The sequence below is a fragment of the Rhinoraja longicauda genome, chromosome 13 (genome assembly GCF_053455715.1).
Source record: "Rhinoraja longicauda isolate Sanriku21f chromosome 13, sRhiLon1.1, whole genome shotgun sequence".
Lineage (NCBI taxonomy): Eukaryota > Metazoa > Chordata > Chondrichthyes > Rajiformes > Arhynchobatidae > Rhinoraja > Rhinoraja longicauda.
The window spans coordinates 7,534,966-7,562,803 of NC_135965.1; the positions used below are offsets into that span (position 1 = coordinate 7,534,966).

Here is a 27,838-nt window from a genome sequence, read left to right on the forward strand (position 1 = left end):
TATATATATGATATGATATGATATGATAACAGTTGTTAATTTTGCACATGCTTCCACTGAACTGTACAAAACTGCTTAATATGTAATGGAAAAGCTGAATTCTAAGCAAAATCTTTATCCAAATGTCAGTATGTTGACTAATGGTTAAGACATTACTGCGGTTTAATAGAAAATCTGACAATATTACTCGGAACAGTGAATATAATGATAAGACACTCTGTCCACCAGAATCCTATTTGGAGGAACATTATAGATTTGAATTGACTAAAAAATGGGAATCCATCAATTTCAGGACATTCATCTGATAATTGGAACACAAGCTTTGCAAGAACCAGTAACAAATAATAATTTCATGCTCAAGTATAAAACAGCAAAAACATTTTACAAGTTTATTCATGTTTAATTGAATATTTTTCAGAACCTTCTCAGCAAAATTGATCTTCCCCGCACGAACGATGACAACTGTGCCATTGACATCCATTTGCTTCTGCAATTCTTTAAAGTCATCGTCTGTTCCATAGTTAGCATATAGAAGTTTGCCCTAGAAAAATATGGAATGCATTAATGTAAGAATACAGAATCACTACCACATGGTCTCCTGCAATACAATTCAAATCTCAATATTGAAGGCATTTTAAAAAGAGAAATACTATTTTCAAATTGGCTAGTTTGCCCAAAGATCAGTAAATCCTAGAATAAACAGCAAGTTTGCTGAAACATATTTAAATAACCCACAAATATTTGATAATGTTTGACTCTTACCGTGAATGTACCATTTGCACTATATGGACAATACACGTTTGAATTTTTCTCTTCTAACTCTACCTCTCCGTTATTTGCACCACCAACGATCCATATTCTATTTGGAGATTTGCTGGAGAGAAAGATTATTTCCTTTAATTTTAGCTAACATTAATTTTTGGTCAGAGCACAATAATCAGTGATATTTATCATGGATAAGAACAAAGTTATGAAATCAAATAACAGAATTCAGTATAAGAAAATAACTGCAGATGCTGGTACAAATCGAAGATATTTATTCACAAAATCAGGTAGCATCTCAGGAGAGAAGGAATGGGTGACGTTTCGGGTCGAGACCCTTCTTCAGTACTCAGTTTAAATTTCACCGTATTAGGCCATAAAGAAAAGATGCCAATCATGCTGGCCATACAAAATAATAATTTGAATGCATAATAGTTAAATTCCATTTTAGCAGATGACGACAATACTCTACCCAAATAGAAAGTGTGCCACTGTTTCAATATTTCCATTTCACAGTTAAGTCTTCTGCTGTACAGTCCAAAAAGTTGCACAGCCCTTAAAAATACTACAGCAATGTTTGGCCTTTGCCTGAAGCAGCAAATTTGCTGAAATGAGTGTGCAGATTTCCAGAGCAATGAGTGTGCAGATTTCCAGTGCCTCTATTTAAAAAGGGCTGCAGAAAAAGCCTAGCAAATAGCAACTGGAACATCTACGGTAAGTTATTGGAGAGTATTCTGAGAGATACAATTTACCTGTATTTGGATAGGCAGAGGTTGATTAGAGATAAGTCAACATGGTTTGTACTCGGAAGATCGCACCTCGTGCATTGGAATTCTTTTTTTTTTGAAGCAGCAGTCAAGAAAGTTGACGAAAGCAAGGCCGTAGACATTTTCTATTTGGACTAGCACGGTAGGCTGCTCTGGATGGTTAGATTGCATGAGATCCAGGGGGAGTTAGCAGCCTCGTTACAAAATGAAAGGAAGGGTGATGCTAGACAGTTATTTATCTTACTGGTGGCCTATGACGTGGTGTACCTCAGGGATCGGTGCTGAGCCCATTGTTGTTTGTGGTTTATATCAATGATTCAGCTGAGAATGTATAAGGCACGATTAGTAATAAGGCATGATAATTACGAGGATGTTGTCAGCACTCAAGGGCCTGAGCTGTAAGCAGCGTAGGACTTTTCTTTCTTGGAATGCAGGAGGCTGAGGGGTAATCTTACATTAAAGGTGAGAAAGGAAGTATTTAACATGAAACCGAGGGGCAACTTTTACCACTCAGTGGGTGGTGGATATATGGAACAGTCTGCCAGAGGAGGTAGTTGAAGCAGGTACTATAACAGCATTTAAAGACATTTTGACAGGTACATGGATTAGAAAGGTTTAGGGGGATTCGGGAAACACGTGGGCAAATGAGACTAGCCTGGATCGGGCACCTTGGTCTGCATGGGCAAATTGGGCCGAAAGGCCTGTTTCCATGCCATATGACTCTGACTAATTCTAAGTTGAAAGGTTTCGTGGCAATCAGCTCCGACAACCCATCAAAGGACAACCAATTTTCTGCAGCTTCCAAGCATTTACATTGGAAAATCTGACTGCTAAAATGGAAGCAAATGAGACTCAGCAACCCCATTCTTTTGAACAATTTTTATTTTTTAAAGCAGTAATTACAAGTTTAATTTGTAACGCATAAATGTCAGAAACATTTAACTATTCAGGCAACTTGACTGCCAGTTCAGCCAAGGTGCATGTAGTTTACCCAGCTGTCAAAGCATTTTTGTGAAATTCATGATTGGGAACCTCCGGAGTCTGCAGAAATGGTTGTTTGTTTCTTTCATGAAGTTCGTGCTTGGGGATCTATTCTTATAAATGTTTAGCAAACTAATCGACCATTAACACTGTGGAAACTTGAGGTATGTTATAGTCAACAACAGACCCTACCTTTAAAGTACAAGAGTCACATAACAGTTTTATCAGTGTTCAAATCATCAACTATTAACCCCAATTTCATAACGGACTATTTTCTGCATTAGTGCTTTAAATCTGCCAACCCTATTAAACAGACCCTTTTATTATGAACTTATGGAGTATGCTTTGCATTAACTGTTTTTTCCAAAAGGAACTGCTCTTGCATAGCTATAAGAAATTGAAATATGAATTATTCTTCATTATATTCATCTTATTTTTAACTCAAGATTCCGGCATCTGCAGTCACTTGTGTATGCTATTTAGTAAGCTATACTACTGAAAGTTAAGATCTGGTACACAGAAGTGCATAATGGTTAACAATTTGTAATAATCAACCATCATCTTCAGCTTATGTAAAGCAATTTTCAAGTGGCCTTTCCAAAAGCACTAACCTGGTAACCTGCAATGTTACGTAGTGGGTATCAAACCAGACGTTTTGCTGCTGAAGCATCTTTGTGAACTCTTCTATGATGTACTGAGCGTTAGTCAGATCACCGTTAGAACCACATTGGTGATCACTGATCTCAGAAACTTTGCTGTAAACAACAGATGCCATAGTCAACAACTTGCATTAACTTTGATATGAACTAAGTGCATATTCAGAAAGCAATGATTGGTCAGAACAAATGAGATCACGAACTGATGATGGCAAGCAAGCCAAATGCCTTCTTCACCAACCAGGCTACCTGTGTTATTGGTGAGGGCATTGAGTACGGAAACGGGAAAGGTGCAGAAAACATTCACCAGGGTGTTATCGGGGCCGAAGGGCTTGCGTTATATGGAGAGGCTGGAGTGTTTTTCCTTGGTGTAGGAGGTCCAAGGTATGACCTCAAAGGTATTTTAAATCAAGAAAGCAGCTTAGATGAGGTGAATACTCAGTCTTTTGCCCAGGGTAAGGGTATCTAAAACTAGAAGGCATAGTTTTAAGGTGAGCGGGGGAAGATTTAAAAGGAACTCATGGGGCAACTATTTCTACACAGGGGTTACACAAAAAGCTGGAGTAACTCGGCAGGACAGGCAGCATCTCCGGAGAGACTAGTCTGAACAAGGGGCTCGACCCGAAACGTCACGCATTCCTTCTCTCCAGAGATGCTGCCTATCCCACTGAGTTACTCCAGCTTTTTGTGTATATCTTCGGTTTAAACCAACTTCTGCAGTTCCTTCTTCTACACAGAGGTGTTGGGTGTAGAACTACAAAAAGGTGGACGAGGGCATTGAAAAACTACAGTCCTGCTTTGACTGCACTGATTGGAATGTGTTCAGGGAAGCAAACACAAGCCTCGATGAGTATACAGACTGTGACATCCTATCTCAGCTTTTGCGAGGACAATTGCATTCTCTCTAAGGCCCGGGTCTGGTTCAACAACGACAAGCCCTGGTTCACAGCAGAACTCAGACAGCTACGCCAGTCAAAAGATGAGGCCTACAGGAGCAGAGATGCAGACCTCTACAGGCAGGCCAAGTACAAGCTGAGAAGAGGAATCAGAACTGCCAAGGAAAGGTACTCTTGAGAAGCAAGTTGTCAGCTAATGACGCTTCTTCAGTTTGGAAGGGCTTGCAAGAAATCACCAGCTACAAAAGGAAAACCTTGGACATGCGTCAGCTGACCAACAACCTGAATGATTTCTACTGCAGGTTCAAGAAACAGAAACATAACCCTGGGACCCCCCCCCCATCACCACTTCACACCTACTCACAGCCTGACTCCAGTCTGCAAAGACTGGGCCCTCGTCCACTACACACCACCACCTTGTTGCCCAACATCAGTCTGGCCACTTCTCCATCTCCAACAATAGAAATTGCGGAGGTGGAGAGGCTATTCAGGAAACAGAAAAGCCGGAAATCTCCAGGACCGGACAATGTTTCCCCCTCTACCCTCAACTGGCTACACCAGAACCGGTCTACACAAACATTTTCAACCAGTCCCTGGAAACCTCACTGTCCCGGCCTGCTTCATAGTCTCCACTATTATCCCTATACCCAAAAAGACAAGGATCACTGGTCTTAATGACTACAGGCCTGTCGCACTGACCTCTGTAGTCAAGAAGACCTTTGAAGGACTTGTGCTGGCCCAGCTGAAAAACATCACAAACCCCCTGCAGTTTGCATACCGAGCCAATAGATCGGTGGATGACGCAGTCAACCTAGGCCTGCACTTCATCCTCCAGCACCTAGACAGCAAGGGGACCTATGCAAAGATTTTGTTTGTGGACTTTAGCTCTGCATTTAACACCATTGTGCCAGAGTTACTACACTCCAAACTCTCCCAGTTGACTGTGCCTGAACCCTTCTGTCAGTGGATCATCAACTTCCTGACACAGGAAGCAGCATGTGAGGCTGGGAAAGCACATCTCGGACCCGCAGACCCTCAGCATAGGAGCACCGCAAGGCTACGTACTCTTCCCTTTCCTGTACTCTCTCTACACCAACGACTGCACCTCCACAGACTCCTCTGTCAAGCTTCTCAAGTTTGCGGATGACACAACCCTGATTGGACTGATCCCAGGAAGGGGAGGAATCTGCCTATATGCAGGAAATGACACAACTGGCGTCCTAGTGCCATCGCAACAACCTGGAGCTCAATGCTCTTAAGACAGTGGAACTAATTGTGGACTTTAGGAGAGCTCCCCTTCCCCTCCCCCCACTCACCATCAACAACACCACAGTCACATCTGTGGAGTCATTTAAGTTCCTTGGAACCATCATCTTCAAGGACCTTAAATGGGGGGGCCACCATTGACTCCAGTCAAAAAGTCCCAACAGAGGATGTACTGCCTGCGGCAGCTGAGGAAACACAATCTGCCACAAGCAATGATGGTTCAATTCTATACTGCCATCGTTGAGTCCATCCTCACCTTCTCCATCATGGTCTGGTTTGGCTCAGCCACCAAGCACGACATCCGGAGGCTGCAACAAATCGTTTGATCGTTGGCTGCAACCTTCCCCCCAATTGACGAACTGTACACTGCAAGGGCCAGGAAGCGACCGGGCAAGATCATCTCTCACCCTGGCCACAAACTCTTTGAAGCACTTCCCTCTGGAAGGCGACTCCGGACTGTCAAAGCCACCACAGCCAGACATAAAAACAGATTTTTTCCGTGAGTAGCTCTACTCAATAACAAAAGTCTGTAGTCTCTTTTACTCTGGTTTATTTCACTCACACGTTTAAACCGTGATGTTGTATTCTTAATGTTTTATACTTTATTCTTAATTGGTACTGTATGTTCGTGTTGTTACTTGCGAGCGGAGCACCGAGTCACATTCCTTGTATGTGTACATACTTGGCCAATAAACTTATTCATTCATTCATATGGAACAGGCTGCCCAAGGAAGCCATCGAGGCAGGTACAATTATTTATAACACTTAATAGACAGTTGTACAGGCACATGGAGTGAAAAGGATTAGCTAGATATGAGCCAAATTGGACTAGCTCAGATAGACATCTTGGTTGGCATCGATGAGTTAGGCTGAAAGGCCCGTTTCTATGCCATATAATTCTATGACTGTGTGATAGGAAGAAATCGATAACAGGAAGCATTGTATTATTGATCAAGGAGATCAAGAGTGCATTTTTGAGGAAAGATATCTCGGAACACCATTCCAATGAGGCCACGTGGGTTGCGTTTTGAAAAACAAAAGGGATATCTGTCCAAACACTTGCATCACCATGGCAATAGGAAGCTACAGAGTCACTGCTAGTAAACGGGATTTGTATTCATAGGTACTTGGTTGGCAGAGAAATGATGGGCGAAAAGAGCCTGTTTATGTGCTGTCTAACTCTGTGCCTCTATAAGCCCCGACTCTAAATATTGATTAAAAACTCATTTGTAAGCATGCAGGTATTAGTGGCAATACTAATAAGTCCTGTGAGGTAGGAAAAAAAATCTGAACCCAGACTCAATATTCTTTATTTAGTCTGTGTGAAAAAGGCCCTTCGTTCCAACTTGCTCACGTCCCATTTAAACTAGGTCCACTTGCCTGCGTTTGGCTCATATCCCTTTAAACCTGTCCTTTCCATGTACCTGTCTAATTGCTACTTAAACGTGATAGTCCCTGCCTCAATTACCTCCTCAGCAGCTCATTCCATACACCCACCACCCATTGTGTTAAAAAGGTTACCCCCTCAGATTCTTATTAAATCTTTCCCCCTTCGCCTTAAACATGCCCCCCTCTGATTCTCGATTCCCCCACTATGCATTGTTTGTGCATAATCCGAAAGCTGGGCAATGTCATTACATTCAAGCCAGCCTCATATAATTAGTTTAACTTTATAACAAAATATCCTCTAAAACAACATTGTGGACTGGTTACCGAATTTTAGACTCCAGTTCTGTCCGGGCCAGAGATTCTTGCAGCATTTTCTGAAGATCAGAGAAATGTAGTTCTGAAGCCTCTTCATAATCCTCATTATAATCAGCATATTCATCATTCTCCTCCTGGTCCTTCATATGTTCATTCATATGCATATTTGGTATTGGAGATGGTTCTGTCACAGTAAGCGTTGTTCTTGGTGTCTGACCACGAAATGCAAGATAACCAACTAGAAATCCTGAAGAACAGAACAAGATCACATTCAACTGTTTCCATTAAGCACAAGTGACTGCATATTGGATGAACTCATACAAGGCTTGCTCCCCCTCCCCCCATTCACAACAAGGACAGAGTCCCCCCTGTCCTCGCCTTCCACCTCATCAATATTATCCTCCAACATTTTCGCCACCTCAAACGGGATCCCACAACTGGCCACATCTTCCCATCTCCATCCCTTTCTGCTTTCCGCAGAGACCGTTCCCTCCGCAACTCCCTGGTCAACTCGTCCCTTCCCACTCAAACCGCAACCGCAGGAGATGCAACACCTGTCCCTTTACCTCCCAACTCGACTCCATCCAAGGACTTTTCAGGTGAGGCAGAGGTTCACTTGCACCTCCTCCAACCTCCTACTGGATCCGCTGTTCCAGATATCAACTTCTGTACATCGGCGCGACCAAGCGCAGGCTCGGCAATCATTTCACTGAATACCTCCGCTCAGTCAGCCTAAACCTACCTGATCTCCCAGTTGTTCAGCACTTCAACTCCCCCTCCCATTCCCAATCTGACCTTTCTGTCTTTGTCAGAGTGAGGCCCAGCGCAAATTCGAGGAACAGTACCTATTTCACTTGTAAGCTTATGAACATTTAGCGGTATGAACATTGACTTCTCTATCTTCAGATAGCCCTTGTGATCCCTCTCAATCCATCCCCTCCCCTTCGCAGTTCTCCCACCAGTCTTACTGTCTCCGACTACATTCTATCTCTGCCCCCCTCACTCCCCAGGCATCAGTCTGAAGAAGGGTAAGGAAATAACTGCAGATGCTGGTACAAATCGAAGGTATTTATTCACAAAATGCTGGAGTAACTCAGCAGGTCAGGCAGCATCTCAGGAGAGAAGGAATGGGTGACGTTTCGGGTCGAGACCCTTCTTCAGACTGATGTTAGGGGGGGCGGGACAAAGGAAGGATATAGGTAGAGACAGGAAGATAGAGGGAGAACTGGGAAGGGGGAGGGGAAGAGAGGGACAGGAGAACTATCTAAAGTTGGAGAAGTCAATGTTCATACCGCTGGGCTGCAAGCTGCCCAAGCGAAATATGAGGTGCTGTTCCTCCAATTTCCAGTGGGCCTCACTATGGCACTGTAGGAGGCCCATGACAGAAAGGTCAGACTGGGAGTGGAAGGGGGAGTTGAAGTGCTCAGCCACCAGATCAGGTTGGTTAAGGCGGACTGAGCGAAGGTGTTGAGCGAAGCGATCGCTGAGCCTGCGTTTGGTTTCGCCGATGTAAAGAAGTTGACATCTAGAGCAGCGGATGCAATAGATGAGGTTGGAGGAGTTGCAGGTGAACCTCTGTCTCACCTGGAAAGACTGTTTGGGTCCTTGGATGGAGTTGAGGGGGGAGGTAAAGGGACAGGTGTTGCATCTCCTGCGGTTGCAGGGGAAAGTGCCCGGGTATGGGGTGGTTTGGGTAGGAAGGGACGAGTGGACCAGGGAGTTACGGAGAGAATGGTCTCTGCGGAACGCAGAAAGGGGAGGGGATGCGAAGATGTGGCCAGTGGTGGGGTCCCGTTGTAGGTGACGGAAATGTTGGCGGATGATTTGTTGGATACGCTGGCTGGTGAGGTGGAAGGTGAGAACGAGGGGGATTCTGTCCTTGTTACGAATGGGGGGGAGGAGAGCAAGAGCGGAGCTGCGGGATGTAGAAGAGACCCTAGTGAGAGCCTCATCTATAATGGAAGAGGGGAAGCCCCGTTTCCTGAAGAATGAGGACATCTCTGATGCCCTAGTGTGAAACACCTCATCCCGGGAGGGAGATGTCGGAGATAGTCCAAGTATATTTAAGGGCAGGATGGAAATTGGAAGTGAAGTGTATGAAGTCAGTGAGTTCTGCATGGGTACAAGAAATGGCACCAATGCAGTCATCGGTGTAGCGCAGGTAGAGTTCGGGGATGGGGCCAGTGTATGCCAGGAACAGGGATTGTTCGACGTACCCGACAAAGAGGCAGGCATAGGGCCCATGCGAGTGCCCATAGCTATGCCTCTGGTTTGGAGGAAGTGGGAGGAGTCAAAGGAGAAGTTGTTAAGGGTAAGAACCAGCTCTGCTAGGAGGAGAGTGTTAGTAGATGGGGATTGTCTGGTTCTACGGTCGAGGAAGAAACGGAGGGCTTCTCGCCCGCCTACGGCTCCGGGAGACACTCCCCACGGGCTTCGTCAGTTGGAGAGGGTTGCCACCACCGCAGGATCGTCTGTTGGGGGTGGGTTGCACCAGGAGAGGCACACAGGAGCAATTTGAACCCTGCGGGTCCACTTGGTCTAGTTCTGAATACAATTAACCCATATTAACAGAACAAGAGTACATACTTTTCGATGAATAATCAAAACCCAATGTCATGCCATGTTTTCTTTTGGCTCAATAAACATTTCAGTTAAAGGATACAAATCATTTCTGTGCACCACTCCTTGGCAAACCACTGCAATGTCTGTCAATCCAACTGCTCCTCAGTGAGGTTGCAACACATGCATGCATTAAACAAAAGTAAATGATCTGAAAATCAACAGATTAAATTGAAGCTCTGCAAATCTATCACACCTAGTTCTGTGTAACCAATAAGAGACAGATCCAATAACATAACCAGCCTCAATGACCTTCACCACCCATTGATGCACATGGCTGTGTACTATTGCTCTACTCCTTGTACATCCATGAACACATAACCAAGTACCATGCCAACACGATATTGAACCCACCAACGACACCATTGTTGTTCATCAGATCAACAACAACGATGAGACAAAGTACAGAAAAGAGGTTGAGACCTTGTGTCATGGTGTCAGGGCATCAACATGGCCCTGAACGACAGCAAGATGAAAGAGTTGGTTGTTGGCCTGGAGGGCCCCCCTCGCCCGCACCCAGCCCCGGCAGGTGGAAGATGGTCGTCGTCCCCGTCCTCTCATCGTTCCCCTCCGTCTCCTCCAGCGCCCGCTTCAACCGACGGCGTCGGTTGATACGATCAAGGTTTGCCGGCAGGGAGTGGGGGTAGGGGGAAGGGAAATGGGGGTGGGGGAGGAATGGGAGTGGGGGTCGGAAGAGTGGAGTGGGGATCGGAAGTGGAGTGGGGGTGGGAAGGGGAGTGGGGGTGGTAGTGGAGTGAGGAAGGGGAAGCGAGTGGGGGTGGGGGAGAGGGGCAGGGGAGGAGGGAGGGGAGAGTGGGTAAGAGGAGGGGCATTGAGTGGGTGAGTGGGGCGGGGGTGAGGGTGAGAGACCAATACAGGAGAGGCTTTGGGTCCACGGCTCGCTCTGGCTGCAGTGCTGGCGCCACGGGGCCGAGATGAGTGGCACCCTCTCCCCTTCCCTGTCTCCCCCTCTACGAGGAATGGGCCCCAACGGGTCCACTTGGTCTAGTATCCCTCTAAACATTTCCTATCCATGTCCCTGTCCAAATGTTATTATTGTAGCTGCTACAACTGCTTCCCCTGGCAGCTTGTTCTAAATACCCACCATCCCATGTGCATGTACCTTACTCAATCTGTGAGTTTCATGGGAAAATGAATTTCATTAAACCCTGGTGTATATAATAAACTTATATGAACTAATCTTAATATGAATCTTCTTTCGCAGCCTCACGAGGCATCTTATCAAAAGCCTGAAAATCTAAGTAAAGAACATCCACTGACTCTCCTTTGTCTATCCTGTTCATTACTTGCTCAAAAAACTCCAACAGATTTGTCAGGCAGGATCTCTTCTCAACTAAAACCCTGCTTACTTTGGCCTATTTTATGTGCTTCGCAGTACCCTGAAACCTAATTCTTAATGATGAGGCAAAGGTTCCCTCTAAAATCTTACCAACCATGGAAATCAGACTAACCAACTTAAACTTTCCTTTCTTTTGCCTTGCTCCCATCTTAAACAGTGGAATTGTATTTGTGTGATTTTCCAGTCCTCTGGAACCAGTCAGGACTCTAATGATTCTTGAAAAATCAATACTAATGCATCCACAATCTCATCAACTAGCTCCTTCTGAACCCTAGGGTGTAGCCCATTCGGTCCAGGTGACTTATCCACCTTCAGACCCTGGCACCTTCAGTCCCACCTTCATGGCACCATGGCACAGTGGTGGAAGGGAGTATACAAAATACAGTAGTTATAAGGAGAGTACAATTAGGGCTAACAGGCACTGTTCCCTGCAGCAAAGACAAAGCCTCAAAACCATGTTGCCAGATCAGTGCCAAGTTTAAGGATGACACTTCCGTACTGGAGAAGAACTTGGAATGGGAGGAGGTGGATACTGTTGTCATGGTCCACTTAGGCACGAATGACATAGGTAACACTTGTTAGGATGTTCTGTTGAGTACGATAAGTTTCTGAATACATGTAGAAATTAACAGAAGGAACTGCAGATTGGTTGTTTAAACCAAAGATAGACACAAAAAGCTGGAGTAACTCAGCATCTATGGAGAGAAGGAAAGGGTGACGTTTCGGGTCAAGACCCTTCTTCAGACTGGCTGTTTGATGGCACCTCTAGACAATGAGGCTGCGGAATTAATATTAGGAAACAAAGAACTGGGAGGTACATTAATCCAATGGAGACACAAGAAACTGCAGTCTTAAGCAAAATAGAAAAGAACAGTACAAGAATCGGCTCTTCAGCACACAATGTCTGAGCTGAACATCATACCATGACAAACTCTTACCTAACTGCACATGATTCATACTCCCTCATTCCATGCATATCCATGTGCATATCCAAAAGCCTCAAACACTATTGCATCTGGCTCCACCATAACATCTGCAGCTCGTTCCAGGCTAAATCTCTTTTAAACTTTGCCCTAAAGCTTTGCCCTATATTATTTAATATTTCTATCCTGAGAAAAGGGTTTTGATCATCTACCCTATCTATACCTCTCATAATTGTATATGGTTCTATGAGGCCTCCGCTGAACCCATGGCTTTCCAGAGAAAACAATCCAGGTCATCCAACCAGTCCCTGTAGCTAATACCGTTGAATCCAGGCATCATTCTGATAAACCTCCTCTGCACTCTTTCTAAAGTCTCTACATTCTTTCTGTATTGGGGTGACCAGAATTGCACACAATACTCCACGTGCTACCTAACCAAATGAAGTTCTGTCATTACTTCCTGACTCTTATACTCAATGCTTTGACTAATGAAGACAAGCATACCATTTGACTTCTTTGCCACTATCTACTTGTGTTGTCACTGTGAAGAAAATGGACTGACAATGTTTTTGGATCAGGGCCCATCTTAAGACTGAGTGGAGTACGCTGGAAATCCCATTAATGCAAATTAAAAGACAAGTATTAACATTTACCAGTAATTGTAATTTATTCACAGGAAATTACTAATCATGAACTTCAAAATTATAAACGTTAACTTTAACCTAACAGCAGTAAAAAAAAACAACTGTGCATTGTAAACGTAGACAGACTGGAAGGACAAAGAAGTGTCATAAAAAAGGCCTTACCTATTGTAAGAAAGAAAACAGCAAACATTAAAGTTTTCATGGTTCTTTTACATTTATCTTGAGGTTTTCGGATGCGTGTCACCATGCCATCTACCATCCCATCTCCCATTTCCTCATCATTCTCAGTGTCTGCTGATTTCATCTCAACTCTGCTCATATCTCCATCCGCTTGACGTGTCAGACTAAAACGAGTATATGATCTCAACTCGCCTCCAAACTAAAAGCAATTGAAAAGGTTATCATCTTGAATATAACAATTTGTAAATAATGACATCACTGGGTAACTACAATACAATACAATACAATATATCTTTATTGTCATTGTACCCAGGGGTACAACGAGATTGGGAATACGCCTCCCATACGATGCAATAATTTAAGTAATTTAGGGAAGGTTATAGCTAAGGATGCATTACCATTCCGTGTTGAGATTTAAGTTTCTACCTTTTTACTTTCCCAACCCCAATCCCCGTATCCTCACATTCCCTTCAGCATCTAAAAAATCTACCGATTTCAACCTTAAGTATACCTAACCTCAACATTTAGTTAGCCTAAGCATTTGCAGATCCTGGAGGTCAAGAATTCCAAAATTCACAACCCTCCAAGTAAAGAAGCTGCTTGTTTGAATCCCAAATGGTCTTAGCCTGATATTAAGCTCCAGTTTTCGAAATAGCCATAGTAAACAGCCTCTCAGCAATTTGTTTTTCTGAACATCCGTGCAGAGTCTAATCTTAACCTTTCTTCTTTGGCATGGTAATAATTATCAGAAATTTAATTGCAAACTTCAAAAGATTTAAATTGGTTACTTCCAATGAAAAATGTAGTTAAAGAACAATCGTTAACTAAGGCAAAACGACATGTATAATGAGAGCAGATTTCATAATGCAAGATCTTCCAAATTCACAATCTTTATGCGCCAGTATCATCCAATTGATCTCAGATGAAAGAGCATGGCACATAATGACCCAGTGATAGAATTAAATTAGCAACCTTTGTCCATCCTCCCTCCACATTACCCAACCTTAATTTTCCCCTAAAATTTTTAATCAATGGCTATCGAACTGCATGACTTCAAGCACAGTGCAAGGCTAACTGGATCACCATAGAGCAAACAGGAACTAAAAGAGTTACTTACAAAATTAGAAATGGATGCTCTAATACTATCCATTCAGATTTTCTGAAGATATTTAGTTATCTGAAAAAAATGAAAGTTACAAAATAAATGACAGTAGCCTGAGAATAAATACTTTCTATTGTTTTCTGTGAGGTGTTTAGAATTGTATGAATCATATCATAATCCAAATTAGAACCAAAGGGTTGGATTCAGAGTCATACAGTAGAGAAACAGGTCCGTCGGCCTGACTCTTCCTTGCCGACCAGGATTTACAGCTGCGCTTGTCATTTGCCTGCCATTGGCCCATATTCCTCTAAATCTTTCCTATTTGTGTACCTGTCTAAATGTCTTCCAAGCATTGCTATTGTACCAACTCCTGCAGCTTCCTCAGGTAGCTTGTTCCCTTTACACACCACCCCCTGTGTGAAAAAAAATGCTCCCCAGGTCACAAACTTTCCTCCTCTCACCTTAAGCCTATGCCCTCTAGTTCTGGACTTCTTTACCCTGGGGAAGAAGACTGTGACCTTTATCCAAGCCCCTCATGAATTTATATACATCTATCAGATCAGCCCTCAATCACGCTCCAGGGAAAAGTACCTCAGCCTACCCTTATAACTCAAATCCTCAAGTACTGCTAACATCCTGGTGAATCTTTTCTGCACCCTTTCCAGCTTAATATCTCTCCTGAAGGAAGGATCACTGGAACCAGACAATATTCCAAATGTGGTCTCATCAAGAACTTGCACAATTGCAGCATGATGTCCTGACGCCTATACACAATACACATATTGATGAAGGCAAACATGCCAAAGGCCCTTTTCACCGCCATGTATACTGTGTCACCATTTTCGGGGGACTGTGTGATCTTTTCCCATAACTATTTAAAAAATAATAGAGTGGGTGACTGGTCGCAAAGTATAACTCTTCAGCCACCTGCCTTGCCTTGTACCCTCGTCGGTCGCCCAGCATTGCAGGTTCTCTAGTAGGGACTCTATATTGTTTAAGAAAATGTTGTTGGACACACTTAAGAGATTTCACTCTGTTCAAACAAAAATTGTGGTGCTTTGTAGGAAAGAGAAAAGTGGCAAAAGAGAACCAAAACAGGAGTAGCTCAGTAATTTTCTTCAAAGAAAATAACAATGCCGAGCTGTGTATTAATGGCTATGTTTGACATCACTTCCAAATGTAATGATGGAACAGAATTTCAGGAGCAAAGTAAAACATGCGGCAACTCATTTGACAGATGCCCTAACCCAGGAATTTGTGGATCAGTCCCCACGCCTTTAAAAAAAAGCTTATAATATCAGCATAAATTTGGGGGGGGGGGGGGGGGAGCCTTTAAGCAAGCCAATTCATACCAAATCAAATAGTAATCAGGCGATTGGCAGCCTTGTGCTGTTAGTTGCCTTACCAAAGTTCAAACATATCTCGAGCCTTGGAAAAATAAGCTAACAGAAAGGCTCCTGTTAAAAATATGGACTTTCAAATTATGTGCTTTTCTAAAACCGCATCAGTAGCAATTGATCCCAATCTTTGTGTTAGGTGCTTGGCTCGCCCTCTTCCCTGAAGAGCTGGGAACGGGTTGAATAATGGTCATGAATCTATCGTATTGCCTCTCCATCGTTAAATATTATAATTTCCATTTTAATACTCACAACTGTGCATAAACATAGCCCCTAATTCTCACCAACTGTATATTTTGTCTGCAGCTTAAAGAAATCTCACTGGATATTATATGTTTGAAACATACTACCAAAGATGCAATCATGTTGCAAAATGACAGCAAGTATACAGTTTAATAAACACAATTAATAAATGTGATTTGGGATGAGATGTAGCCTTCAGTAATGTTCATTCCCAAGCCATCAAATAACTACAGTATTAAAACTTGCCCTTGACATTAAGCCAAGTGAAATGAAACAGTAATTCTGCTTTGGCAAAGGCAAAAGTTTTACTCAAGGCTGGTTGTTTACAGCAGTTTTCAATAACTTGTCCGTAAATGGAGGTGTGAAATTACATTGGCCCCGTTGTAGTATATTACTTTAGATGCAATTCTCAATCCTAAGGCGAGAACTGAGAACATTTGCAAAATGGAGACACTAAAGACCACAAATGCTAGACTCTGGAGTAAAAAAAACTGCTGAAGGAACTCGGATGGTCAGGCAGTATCTATGGTAGGAAATGGACAGTCAAGACTCTTCCTCTGAACATTTACAGAGTGTTCCATTCCATTCATAAATCCTCATTTAAGCTTTTTTGAATTAAGTATTTTAAACAATGTTGAAAATCAAATGTTTTTAAAGTTTCTGAACTGAAATTTAAATCATGATTCGAAACTCAACATTTCCTACTCCTAACGTCTGTTCATCAAGACTGCGAATGCTCCAGAAAGGGGACTTGTGCTGTTACTACTCAACACTTCCAACATCTCCCCGCAAGTAGTAAAGGATTAAACTGACATGGGCACGTCTTAATTGGTGAGAAGTGCTATTGAACAGTTGCAGGGATTTTAAGGTCAGATAATTATCTGAAGTAGCTCCAAAGTTGCATACACAACAGAAACAGCAACTGATAAATGAGCAATTAAACTATATTTTAAAGCGAAGGAAAAAAATCTGCATGCTGCAACAGGAGCGATATCACATTGGCACAGGCTGACATTACACCAAATGATTGCACTAAAGCAAGCAAGGAGCATCCATCGGGATTACAAGCTCTTCAGTTTTGTTGTAGACCTTGAATACTACCTTTATAGTTCTAACTAAAGTTTGCCTACTAAATGCTAAGTACTCACACTTTTACATTAAGGGTTGAGTACTCTGATTCCGTGGGGTGTCCTTCTGAGTTGTGCAGCTTTACGATACGTTAAAGTGTATGTAATTCTTAATCTCATTCTTCTGAATTCTAAAAAATGATGACTTCTCCACTCACTCTCCCCTCATGTGACAGACCCGCAGTCCAAGGGGAAAAAAATCTGGTTGATCTTCACTACATTCCCTCAAGAGCAATTATCCACACATTAATTCTCAAACTTATTATGCAACTCACCAACTTTTCTTTGGGGTATATTTTGCTTGAATTTATACTCAAAGGTACATAATCTACAGATTAGAAGGCAAAAACACAACATCCTTACTCAAGGACAAAACGGGATGCTTAGAATTCTCCATTATTCCAGACAAAAAAACGACCTATTTTGCAATTGGAATAGGTAATGAAACTAAAAAGGCCAGAATATAAACAACGAATGCCTTTAACTGTCACTCCATATCATTGCAGCCCAATCTTTACGCCTGTGGTACCTTCCTACACAAGATAGTGCCCCAATTATATTTATCGATTAGTTTCAACCGATTCTATAAACGCGCTTTGATTAATCGGAGTACATCCAATTCGTTCATGCTTCACGCAGAGTCGTGCACCATATGGACGGACACGTTAGTGTCACACACTCCCCACATTATTGCGCTGGAGGTGACTCCATCACCTCCTAACCTTGAAGTGGTTGAAGGTACCAGAAGTGAACTACAAGGAGCAGTCAGTCAGTCGATGATCAGCAGCCTGTGGGATTTAATTTGTGAAAGTGGGTCATTTGGAGCGGCCGCTGTCAGCGGGAGGTGGCGGCCCGATCGATGCGGCGGGCGGGAGGTGCTGCTTCCCGGGCACATGGAGGTTCCCGGCCAGGCCAAGGCCCGACAAGCCGGCGGCTCGGGTCCAGCCCGTACACCGACACTCGCGGCCGTCCCCCCGGGAGCGGGAGGAGGCTGATGCTCACCGTCCGCAACTTCTCCGATCACCGTCCGCAACTTCTCCGATCACCGCCCGCAACGTCGCCGCTGTCCGTCCGTCCGCAAAGACTCGACCTTCAACCGCTCGCGCGCTGCGGAAAGGAGGCGCCGGATGTGACGGAGGGAGGGAGGAAGGGGGCGCGCCGGAGGGTGGGCGCGGCGTGGCCATGGTTACCGCATGGACCTGCCCTTCGGCCCGTCGCCGCCTACTAGCCCAGCGCCAGCCGGCTGAGTAGAGAGCAGCAACCTGACCCCCACCGCCCACGACCAGCTGACCACCACCAATTCCCTGCCCACCAACTCACAGCCCACGACCAGCTGCCCACTGCACTCCCAGCCCACCACCTTCCAGCCCACCAACTCCCAGCCCACCAACTCCCAGCCCACCAACTCCCAGCCCACCACCTTCCAGCCCACCACCTTCCAGCCCACCAACTCCCAGCCCACCAACTCCCAGCCCACCAACTTCCAGCCCACCACCTTCCAGCCCACCACCTTCCAGCCCACCAACTCCCAGCCCACCACCAGCTGCCACTGCACTCCCTGCCCACTGCACTCCCTGCCCACTGCACTCCCTGCCCACCAACTTCCAGCCCACCAACTCCCAGCCCACCACCTTCCAGCCCACCACCAGCTGCCCACCAACTCCCAGCCCACCACCTACCAGCCCACCAACTCCCAGCCCACCACCAGCTGCCCACCAACTCCCAGCCCACCAACTCCCAGCCGCCCACCACCAGCCGTCCGTGTGGAGAGCAGCAACCCGACCACCACCGCATTGTATTAATCGCATTGTACCAGCCCACCAACTCCCTCGGATTCAGCGCACGAGAGGTAATTTGCACCCACCAGTTCTCCTACCAACCAGCTTGATTTAGGTAGTCCGAAGAAGGGTCTCTACCCAAATCATCACCCATTCCTTCTGTCCAGAGATGCTGCCCGACCCGCTGAGATACTCCAGCATTTTGTGTCTATCTTTGGTGTACACCAGCATCTGCAGTTCCACCCTGCACAGCATGACCTTGGGATCAGTTTCAGTTTAATTTATTGCCACGTGTACCGAGGTACAGTCAAAGCTTTTGTCGTCATGCTAACCAGCCAGCGGGAAGATTATACATTGATGTGGAAGGAAACCGGAGCACCCTGTGGAAGCACAAGGTCACAGAGAACGTGCAAACTCCACCGAGAGGTCAACATCCGACCAGTTGAAGCTGTGAGGTAGCAGATCAGCCAGCTGTGCCACTCGGCCACCTAAATGGTATTGAGAACTCGGAGACCACAGCTTGAGAGCACAGAGAGGTATAAGAGTCAGATCACTTCCAAACTACCCACCGCCAGTTCTGTCAGCAACTCTAGGTCCATCTGTCTAGTTCCAACAGTGGCCTCATCATTGTGGCATCAGGCCATACTTGTTTGGGATGTATTGTTAAAAATAAGTGTATGCTCAGCCACAGCTGAAACCACACAATAGTTATGCTCATCTCTTTCACTGATCATGCTATGGGATGCTTCAGTTCACGATAACCACGGTAGAGGTGACCAATGCACCACCACATGATGACAAAATCTCTTCTTCACATGGAGGACACCTTCCATTGCATAGACTCCAAATTGATCTGACTGTTGAAAATTGGGCATCTATGAAGTTCCGAAGACTACTAACAGTAGAAATGTATATCATCACAATTTCTAAGATTACCACCTGGCCAAGGACAATTAGGAGGGCAATAATTGCAGGCTTTGCAGGTGGCAACAATCCTAATAAATGATAAAAATACATTATATCTTTCCCACTCAGCCCTCCCCCAAAACACCCTCAACATCTATTGCAACCCTCCAATCCCTGTCCCAAAATGCCCTCTCCTCAATTTTAACCTTGCCCCTGAAAACATCTTCTCAACTCAAAATCCAATCCATACAGCTCAAGACATTCAAAGCCCATTCCCCATCCCACAACACATCCTCACTACCTTCAACCCAAATTCCCACTGCTCAGTGCACATAACCGCTCAATATATCCTCCCCAGTCAAAACGTAAATGCCACTGGCCATTCTTCAACAATTTCCTTCCAAAGCACAACTTTCTACACTTACTGTAATGTACCCTCCCCATCCCAAATCTGTATCTACACTTCTAAACCATCCTTACTCCTTGTCACACATACTCCATCTTAAAGCCTCAAATCCTCTCCATTTTTTAAAATAACCGGACTTCTCTTCAACACTAGCCCACCCCCTCAATAAGCTCATCCAACCCCACTCCCCAATGCTCAACAAATCCCACCTTTCATCCTGTCCCATCTCCCTGAAATCCCATTCTTGATTCCTCAAAACCGTTTCACATCCTACCACTCAATGCAAGCTCTCCGTCTCCATAAAATAAATCCCTTACCCCAAAACAACTTGCCACATTTCAATACAACCACCCTGCTAAAATGCAGCTCCCCAGTGCAAAACCAGTCTCTGTCCTAAACTGTCTCCCCATCCTTCAACACAACATCCCTTTTCCCATGCATATCTTGCCATCCCCTTCGTACTCACCTAATTCGAAAACATATCTTCCCCACAACTCACCACGAAACCAGTAATATTCCATCCCCAACAAAGCCTCCATACAGCCAACACTCATACACCCTCACCAGAGCGCACACCCTCCTATCTCCTAAATCCTGTTCCCTGGCCTTCCATATGCCATCTCCATCCCCCCCCCCCAAAACATTCCTTCTTCTCAGCACGTTCTATTTTCCCAAAGGACATTCCCAATCTCTCCAAAGCCACAATCATTTTGCCAGCTCCTAAAACCCCTTATAGTCTGCAATACAAATCAACACTCATTAATTGCCCAAAATCCTCTTCTTCAACCTCAACACACTCTATGTGTAATGAAAAAACCCAATTCTCATCCTCAATGCATCTTTCTCTTTTTAGTGCATTCTTTCTGACCACAAAATCCAATTCTATCCCCAGCTCTCAACACCCATTCCTCATTCATCATCGCAATATCCTGCCATGCTAAAGTCCTTCTCCATACTGCTCAAAACTACCTCCCCATCCACAAAACCTATTCCACACCTTTCAACCTTATCTACCCCTAGATAAAAAATATTCCATTCCTAAGCAAATGCTCCCCACTTCCCCAACAAAATCCACCCTACCTAAAAAATCATTTCACACCCTCTGTTGCAAGTATATATTTTCCCATATAGGGAGACAACATTCCAGGTGCAGTTTTACTAGGTTGGATTTTTTTTGCATGCCAGCTTTTGGTGACGAATCAGTCACTGAATTTGTTCAAGGTAAGAATTTATATATTTTGAAAATTAAAGGAATTAAAGTTATTGCAGGAATTATTGCAGTGCCATTTTCTGCACTCTCCTTTATTTTGCTGAGATAAAAGATCAGCAGTGATCTTCCTGAATGACCTGTCAATAGCGATATATTTGAAGAGTAGCAGATATGGGTCTGCCTTTTGTTAATGACTGCCAAGCAAGTAGGAAGGCAGTTGGTGTCTTGACCTTTATTGAAAGAAGATTTGAGTACAAGAATCTTAATAGAATTATTTGGGACCTGGTGAGACTGCATCGGAAAAATGGTCTCTCTACCCAACGAAGGATACACTTGCAATAAAGGGAGGGTTACCCACATCAATTCTTGGGATGTTAAAAGTTGTGAATGACTTAGGAGAAGAGTTTGAGCAGATTGTGCCAGTACTGCTGAGGAGGTGCTCTCATTGAATCACACAAAAATCTTATGGGACTTGACATGACATTGCGGATGTTTACCCTTTCTCTGATGTATGGATCCATTTATATCATCACTGCCGTTTATTTCTATATACTTGCCTTAGGTTTTTCAAATGCAGAAGTACAACTATGCAGAAAGGAATCTTAATTAGAGAAGCTTCAAACTCTAACTCAAACCAGTTTATGATGGGATACCTGAAAGAAGAGTAAGAAACAGAAATATTCCACTGTTGTAAAACATATTCAATTTCTCTCACTGTCAAATAAGAGATTTTACTTCTGCTTCTTGGATGGAAGGGTGGGAACAGAAGCAAGCATAACCCTTTGGTCAGGAACGTGGCCACAATGACTCAGGACCTATTAATCTATAAAAATAATCTGTTTATAAAAGGTGGTGGAGGCAGACTTTAAAAAAATTATGTCTGTTGGAGGAGAAATGTTATCCATGCCCACAGAATCACACAATATCTCTTATCGTGGTGTCACAGTCAATTTAACCGAAAGTGATACCTACTGAGTAAGATGATGGGAAATGTGTAAATGCTCGGCATCTCAGGCGGCGGACTGAAATGCATTAAATTATTCAGCTGAATTCCACTATTATTATTCAGCTGAATTCCACTAACTATTATTCAGCCGATTCACTAAAGACATCCTGGACCAACTTCGGATTAAATTATCCAGATTTGATCTGTAGTTTGTGGTACGTTAAATAATCTCACAAAGAGGAGTGAACAAATATTCAGTGGCTTATATTCAAACTATACTGGAACAATTGTTGAGAATATTGATTTTTATTGTGAAGTAAGAAGAAGTATATATATAAAGCATTTGCCAGGAGTATTGTAAAACAAAATAATAACATTTAAAATTCAGACACCAGTACATGAGGCACAAAGATTGGTCAAAGCAGTTTTTAGCAGGTTTTCAAAGAAGGTCTTAAAGCACATTAATGTAGACAAATCCCTGGTCCAACCAAGTGTATCCACCTAGAAAGGGCTTCCTCTGGTTTCATATACTGGTTTGTTAGAGTTTGAAACTTCTTTAATTAAGATTACTTTCTGCATCGTTGTACTTCGGCATTTGAAAAGTCTATGGCAAGTATATCGAAATAAACTGCAGTGATGATATAAATGGAGATGTGAGAAGCTAGGGAAGAATAGTTGCAGGAAGGAACTGCAGATGCTGGTCTAAAACAAAGATAGACACAAAATGCTGGAGTAACTCAGCAGGCAGCGTCTCTGGACAGAAGGAATGGGTGACATTTCAGACTGAAGAAGGGTCTCGACCTCAAACGTCATTCAGAAGAGTCTTGACCCGAAATGTTACCCATTTCCTACTACCTGCGGAATAATGGTTCTGAATGATTTAGTGACACAGCAGAGGAAAAGAAGGAAGTGAGGAGAGCGAATAATTCTAATTTCTGATAGATACAGTTATTATAAAACGTTCACAATGAGAGTTATAGGATTTGTAAAAAGTGAGATGTATAATCCATTGGAATAATTATATTCCACTCTGAAAAATGTTATTGGACAGTAAAACATTGCACCGCGTGGTTATGCTATCTTTATGCAACTGCTCAATTTCCCCTCCCTTCTTAGAATCAGCAATACCATTGTGGTTCAGAGAGCTACATAAATAATTCTGGCAAAATGAACATGACTAAACATATATACATGGAAAGCCAAAAGTATTTATATTCATACACAGTAATGTGAAGAAAGTATTAGGCAACCCATGAATCACCATGCTACATCTATTAAATTCAATTTTTATCTTCGCAGTGATACGAATTTATTGAATATAATCTGCCATTTTCCCATAATCTGCTGGGATAAAGTACATTCATATTAGTGTTGTTAAAGTTTTCCTAGTCACAAAGCATATGAAGAATGGACAAGGACATGACTCCTTTGTTTCTTATTTTATGCAGAAAACCAGTCGGCTTCACCATTTTGATTGAAATCTGATTCAGTGGAACAAGGCAGAAAAGGAAATATTGTAAGTCGAAAAAAAGACTATTATTTTATGTTAAATGTGTTTTTATGATGATGGCTGGAACTTTTATATAATGTTTGCCATGATTAATTATTTATTGAAGAGAACATTCTATTTCTCTAAGATTATTTGGTTAATTTGGAATAGCATGATTTGCATCACATTTTAATAAATGATCGTTGTTAATATTAATTGGTTCAAATCAAATATCAATTGCGACATCAAATTTGTCACAATAGTTGAATCATTTCCACTTTATTCAATAGCTAATTTTTCTCTTCAGTGCTTCCCTAAAAATAATCAACTTCCCTTAAAGGAAAATACTAAATGTGAATTGCCCAAGTTTTTAAAGTTCTGTTTATTATTACATATGTTTTGGCTGCATAATTAAATTACTTTGCAGGCAGTTTAATTCAGCTGTGAACAAAAGTAACAGCTTCCACTTAAACTTCATTTTTGTTATGGTAGGATAACCCAGGATGCATCAGATGAGGATTTAAAAACAAAAAATTGATTTGAAGGCACACATAAAATTAAATAATTTAAAAAATAACCGGGCAGCATATTGGCACAGCTTGTGGAGCTGCTGTATTCGCAGGTCAAGTGATGTGGGTTCAGATTTGACTTCCATTGCTGTGACTTGAGTGGGTTTCATTGAGATGCTCCACTTTCCTCCCACATCCAATGCCATGTGGCTGGTAGATTAATCGATCGTTGTAAATTGCCTCCAGTGCATGTGGATGGTAGAATAGGGAAAGATACTTGGGGAACAGGACTGCTCTGAAACTTGATGGAACAAATAATCTCCTCCTGTATTGTAAAGAAATATGGAAAGAAGACACTAAGGTAGGTGATGCAGGTTTTAATGAAAATGCTGTCAAATGAGAGAAATGTGAAATGAAGGGAAATTTGGTGGAAATGTCTGTGTTTAGAATCGAGGCAAATGAAGACTTGGTCTCTAATGGTGGAGTATTTAACATCAGAAATGTGTCAGGGATTAGATGTCGAGGAGAGCAGGAATTCCTATGGTTGTAGAGCCAGTGGTAGCAAAGGTGAGCCCAAAAAGAGGGATAACCAGGATAAAAAATATTACATTGAGGCATTGAAAGAGGATGGTATGCAATCAAAAGCTGCAGCAAGGGTGGCGAATTTACCAAGATTGGAATGTAATAGTTACCGTGCTAACAGATTGAAATACATTTTAAACACATGAAATTTTAAATAAAATGGATATCTAATATGCATCTTAATGACAAATTAATAAATCTGTCCCTGATCCAAAGTTTTCAGTAACATGTTTGAAAAGGCAAACACACACCCAAGCATAATTTCACAATGCATATAGATAGTCAGAAATGAGAAAATCTGACGTATGTTTGAAAGGTCATAGTTTTTCAAAATAAGCTTTATGAAGGTAATAACGTCAGTTTCGTGATTTGCGTACTGATGATTTTTTACTCTGTGCAATAAAGGCTGTAAGGCGACACTCATGTTTTATCATTATTTTTTTTAAAAAAGAACCTTTTGACTCAGCGAAAAAAACTTGTCCTTTCACCCATTATCAGGAAATGCCAAACCCAGGGTGTGAAACAATTTGGCAAGAAGCCATTTCTTGTTAAACTGGAAAGTTCTACAGAATCTTGGAAAGCATTTTTGGGTGTGTGCATAACCTGACGAATGACATTCTGTACTTGTTTTAACTCTTGAAACTAGTTTGTTAGCAATTGAGTCGTGAAGTCGTGCAGCACGGAAACAGACACCTTTGGCCCACGAAAGCCGCACCACCCCCCAAACACCCATTTACATCCCGCATCAATCCCCGTTTTTTTATTCTCCCGTCAACTCTCCCAGATTCTACCGCTGACCTATATTCTGGGGCTCAGCGGGACAGGCAGCATCTCTGGAGAGAAGGGGTGCTTGTCGTTTTGGGTCGACACCCTTCTTCCGACTACCTTTGATTTAAACCAGCATCTGCAGTTCTTTCCTACACATATATACTGGGGGTAATATACTCACTAACATGTGGTCATTTGCATGTCTTTCGAATGTGGCAAATCAGTCCATTTGGTGGATATCCACATTGTCACAAGGAGAAAACACACACGCTTCATACATACAGAACCTGAGAACAAGATTGAACTTGTTTGCTGGATCTAGGTTGACACAAACTGCTGGAGTAACTCAGCGGGACAGGCAGCATCTCTGGAGAGAAGGAATGGGTGACTTTTCATGTTGAGACTGATGACAGGGGAAAGGGAGAAAGGGAGAAGTCAATGTTCATACCCAAGCTGCCCAAGCCAAATATGAGGTGCTCTTCCTCTAATTTGGGCTGGGCTTCACTCTGACAATGGAGGAGGCCCAGTTCAGAAAGGTCAGTGTGGGATGGGAGGGGGAGTTAAAGTGTTTAGGATCAATGTGGCAGTTGCTCTAGCAGATGTGCCCCTAAATTAAGGAGACATTATAAATTAAGGATATTATTATGAAATAATGATATATTGATGAAAAACATATCTGCAAATTATTTTTTTAAATGATTTAATTGTTTCTGCGTATTGTAGCTAACTCTGCCAATAAGGCTTCTACTTACTGAGCCAAAATGTCTAATTACTGAAAGAATAGAAACATAGAAAATAGGTGCAGGAGTAGGCCGTTCAGCCCTTCGAGCCAGCACCACCATTCAATATGATCATGGCTGATCATCCAGAATCAGTACCCCGTTTCTACTTTCTCCCCATATCCCTTGATTCCATTAGCCCTAAGAGCTATATCCAACTCTCTCTTAAATACATCCAGTAAATTGCCTCCATTGCCTTCTGTGGCAGAGAATTCCACAGATTCTGGGTGATAAAATTTTTCCTCATCTCAGTCCTAAATGGCCTACCCCTTATTCTTAAACTGTGACCCCTGGTTCTGGACTCCCCCAACATCAGGAACATATTTCCTGCATCTAGCCTGTCCAATCCCTTAAGATTTTTTTTTTCAGATCCCCTCTCATCCGTCTAAATTCCAGTGAATATAAGACCAGTCGATTCATTCTTTCATCATATGTCAGTCCCGCCATCCTGGGAATTCACCTGGTGAACATATGCCACACTCGCTCATTTGCAAGATTGTCCTTCAAATTAGGAGACCAAACCTGCACACAATGCTCCAGGTGTGGTCTCATCAGGGCCCTCCCTGTACAACTGCAGTAGGACCTCCTTGCTCCTGTACTCAAATCTTCTCGCTATGAAGGCCCATGTGCCATTTGCTTTCTGCACTGCCTGCTGTACCTGTATGCTTACTTTCAAGGACTGATGTATAAGGACACCCAGGTCTCGTTGAACCTCCCCTTATCCTAATCTGATACCATTCAGATAATAATCTGCCTTCTTGTTCTTGCCACCAAAGTGGATAACCTCACATTTATCCACATTATACTACAACTGCCATGCATCTGCCCACTCACCCAACCTATCCAAGTCACCCTGCAGTCTCTTTGCACCCCCATCGTAGCTCACACTGCCACCCAGCTTTGTGTCATCTGCAAACTTGGAGATGTTACATTTAATTCCTTCGTCTAAATCGTTTATATATATTGTAAATAACTGGGTTCGCAGCATTGAGCCTTGTGGCACCCCACTAGCCACTGCCTGCCATTCTGAAAAGGACTCATTAATTCCTACTCTTTGCTTCCTGTCTGCCAAGCAGTTCTCCATCCATGTCAATATCCTACCCCCAATACTATGTGCTCTAATTGTGCACACTAATCTCTGTGTGGGACCTTGTCAAAGGCTCTTTGAAAGTCCAGATACACCACATCCACTGTCTCTCCATTATCCATTCTACTTGTTACATCCTAAAAAACTTCCAAAAGATTAGTCATGGTGTATGTGGTCTAATCCTTGTTCCACTTTCTGGAACAACTGAGCTAACAAGAACAAGATCTTGGCAATCCACATGTCTGCAAAATGGTAATGCAGCCATGGTAGAGTGGAGGGGGCAAATGGTGACTGTGACCTGAGGACCGGTTGAACATACTTTGGTTTATTGCACTCTGACCTTTTTATTAGTGCTACAGTTCCTCGGCGGCGGTGGTGGAGCCTCGCAGTGGTGAAGCCTCGCGATCGGCGGTCGATGAGAGCTTGGGGAGACCGCAGTGAGGATGAGGGAAGAACAATGGACAAAGGAGGACCCTGTGCATTTAATCCTTCTATCCCCCTCATGATTTTACACATCTCTAACATTACCCATAAGCCTCCTGCACTCCAAGGAATAAACCCCTCGCCTGCCCAACTCTCCGTTTATATCAGGCCTTCAAGTCCTGGCAACATCCTCTTAAATCTTCTCTGCATTCTTTTCAGCTTAATGACATCTTTCCAAAAGCAGGGTGACCAAAAACTGAACATACTTCTGCAAGTTCAGCCTCACCAACGTCTTGTACAACAATAACATAAAGTCCCAATTTCTATA

General features: G+C 43.2%; 1 protein-coding gene across 2 annotated transcripts in view; it reads right to left on the reverse strand.

Annotated features, from left to right (window-relative positions):
• Positions 1–17,748, reverse strand: part of LOC144599414 (transferrin receptor protein 1-like) — a 47,503-nt gene extending 29,755 nt beyond the window's left edge. The window contains exons 1-7 of one of the 2 annotated variants that reach the window (XM_078410270.1): positions 17,652–17,748; positions 13,876–13,935; positions 12,741–12,957; positions 7,042–7,279; positions 3,122–3,265; positions 763–874; positions 422–541 (exon numbers count right to left, since the gene is read on the reverse strand). In XM_078410270.1, coding sequence (XP_078266396.1) covers positions 422–541; positions 763–874; positions 3,122–3,265; positions 7,042–7,279; positions 12,741–12,957; positions 13,876–13,908 — 864 coding nt within the window. In that variant the 5' untranslated portion in view covers positions 13,909–13,935; positions 17,652–17,748. Of the gene's footprint in view, positions 1–421; positions 542–762; positions 875–3,121; positions 3,266–7,041; positions 7,280–12,740; positions 12,958–13,875; positions 13,936–17,629 lie in introns of both variants that reach the window. The other variant, XM_078410269.1, reaches the window with a different exon arrangement.
• Positions 17,749–27,838: the final 10,090 nt, after the last annotated feature.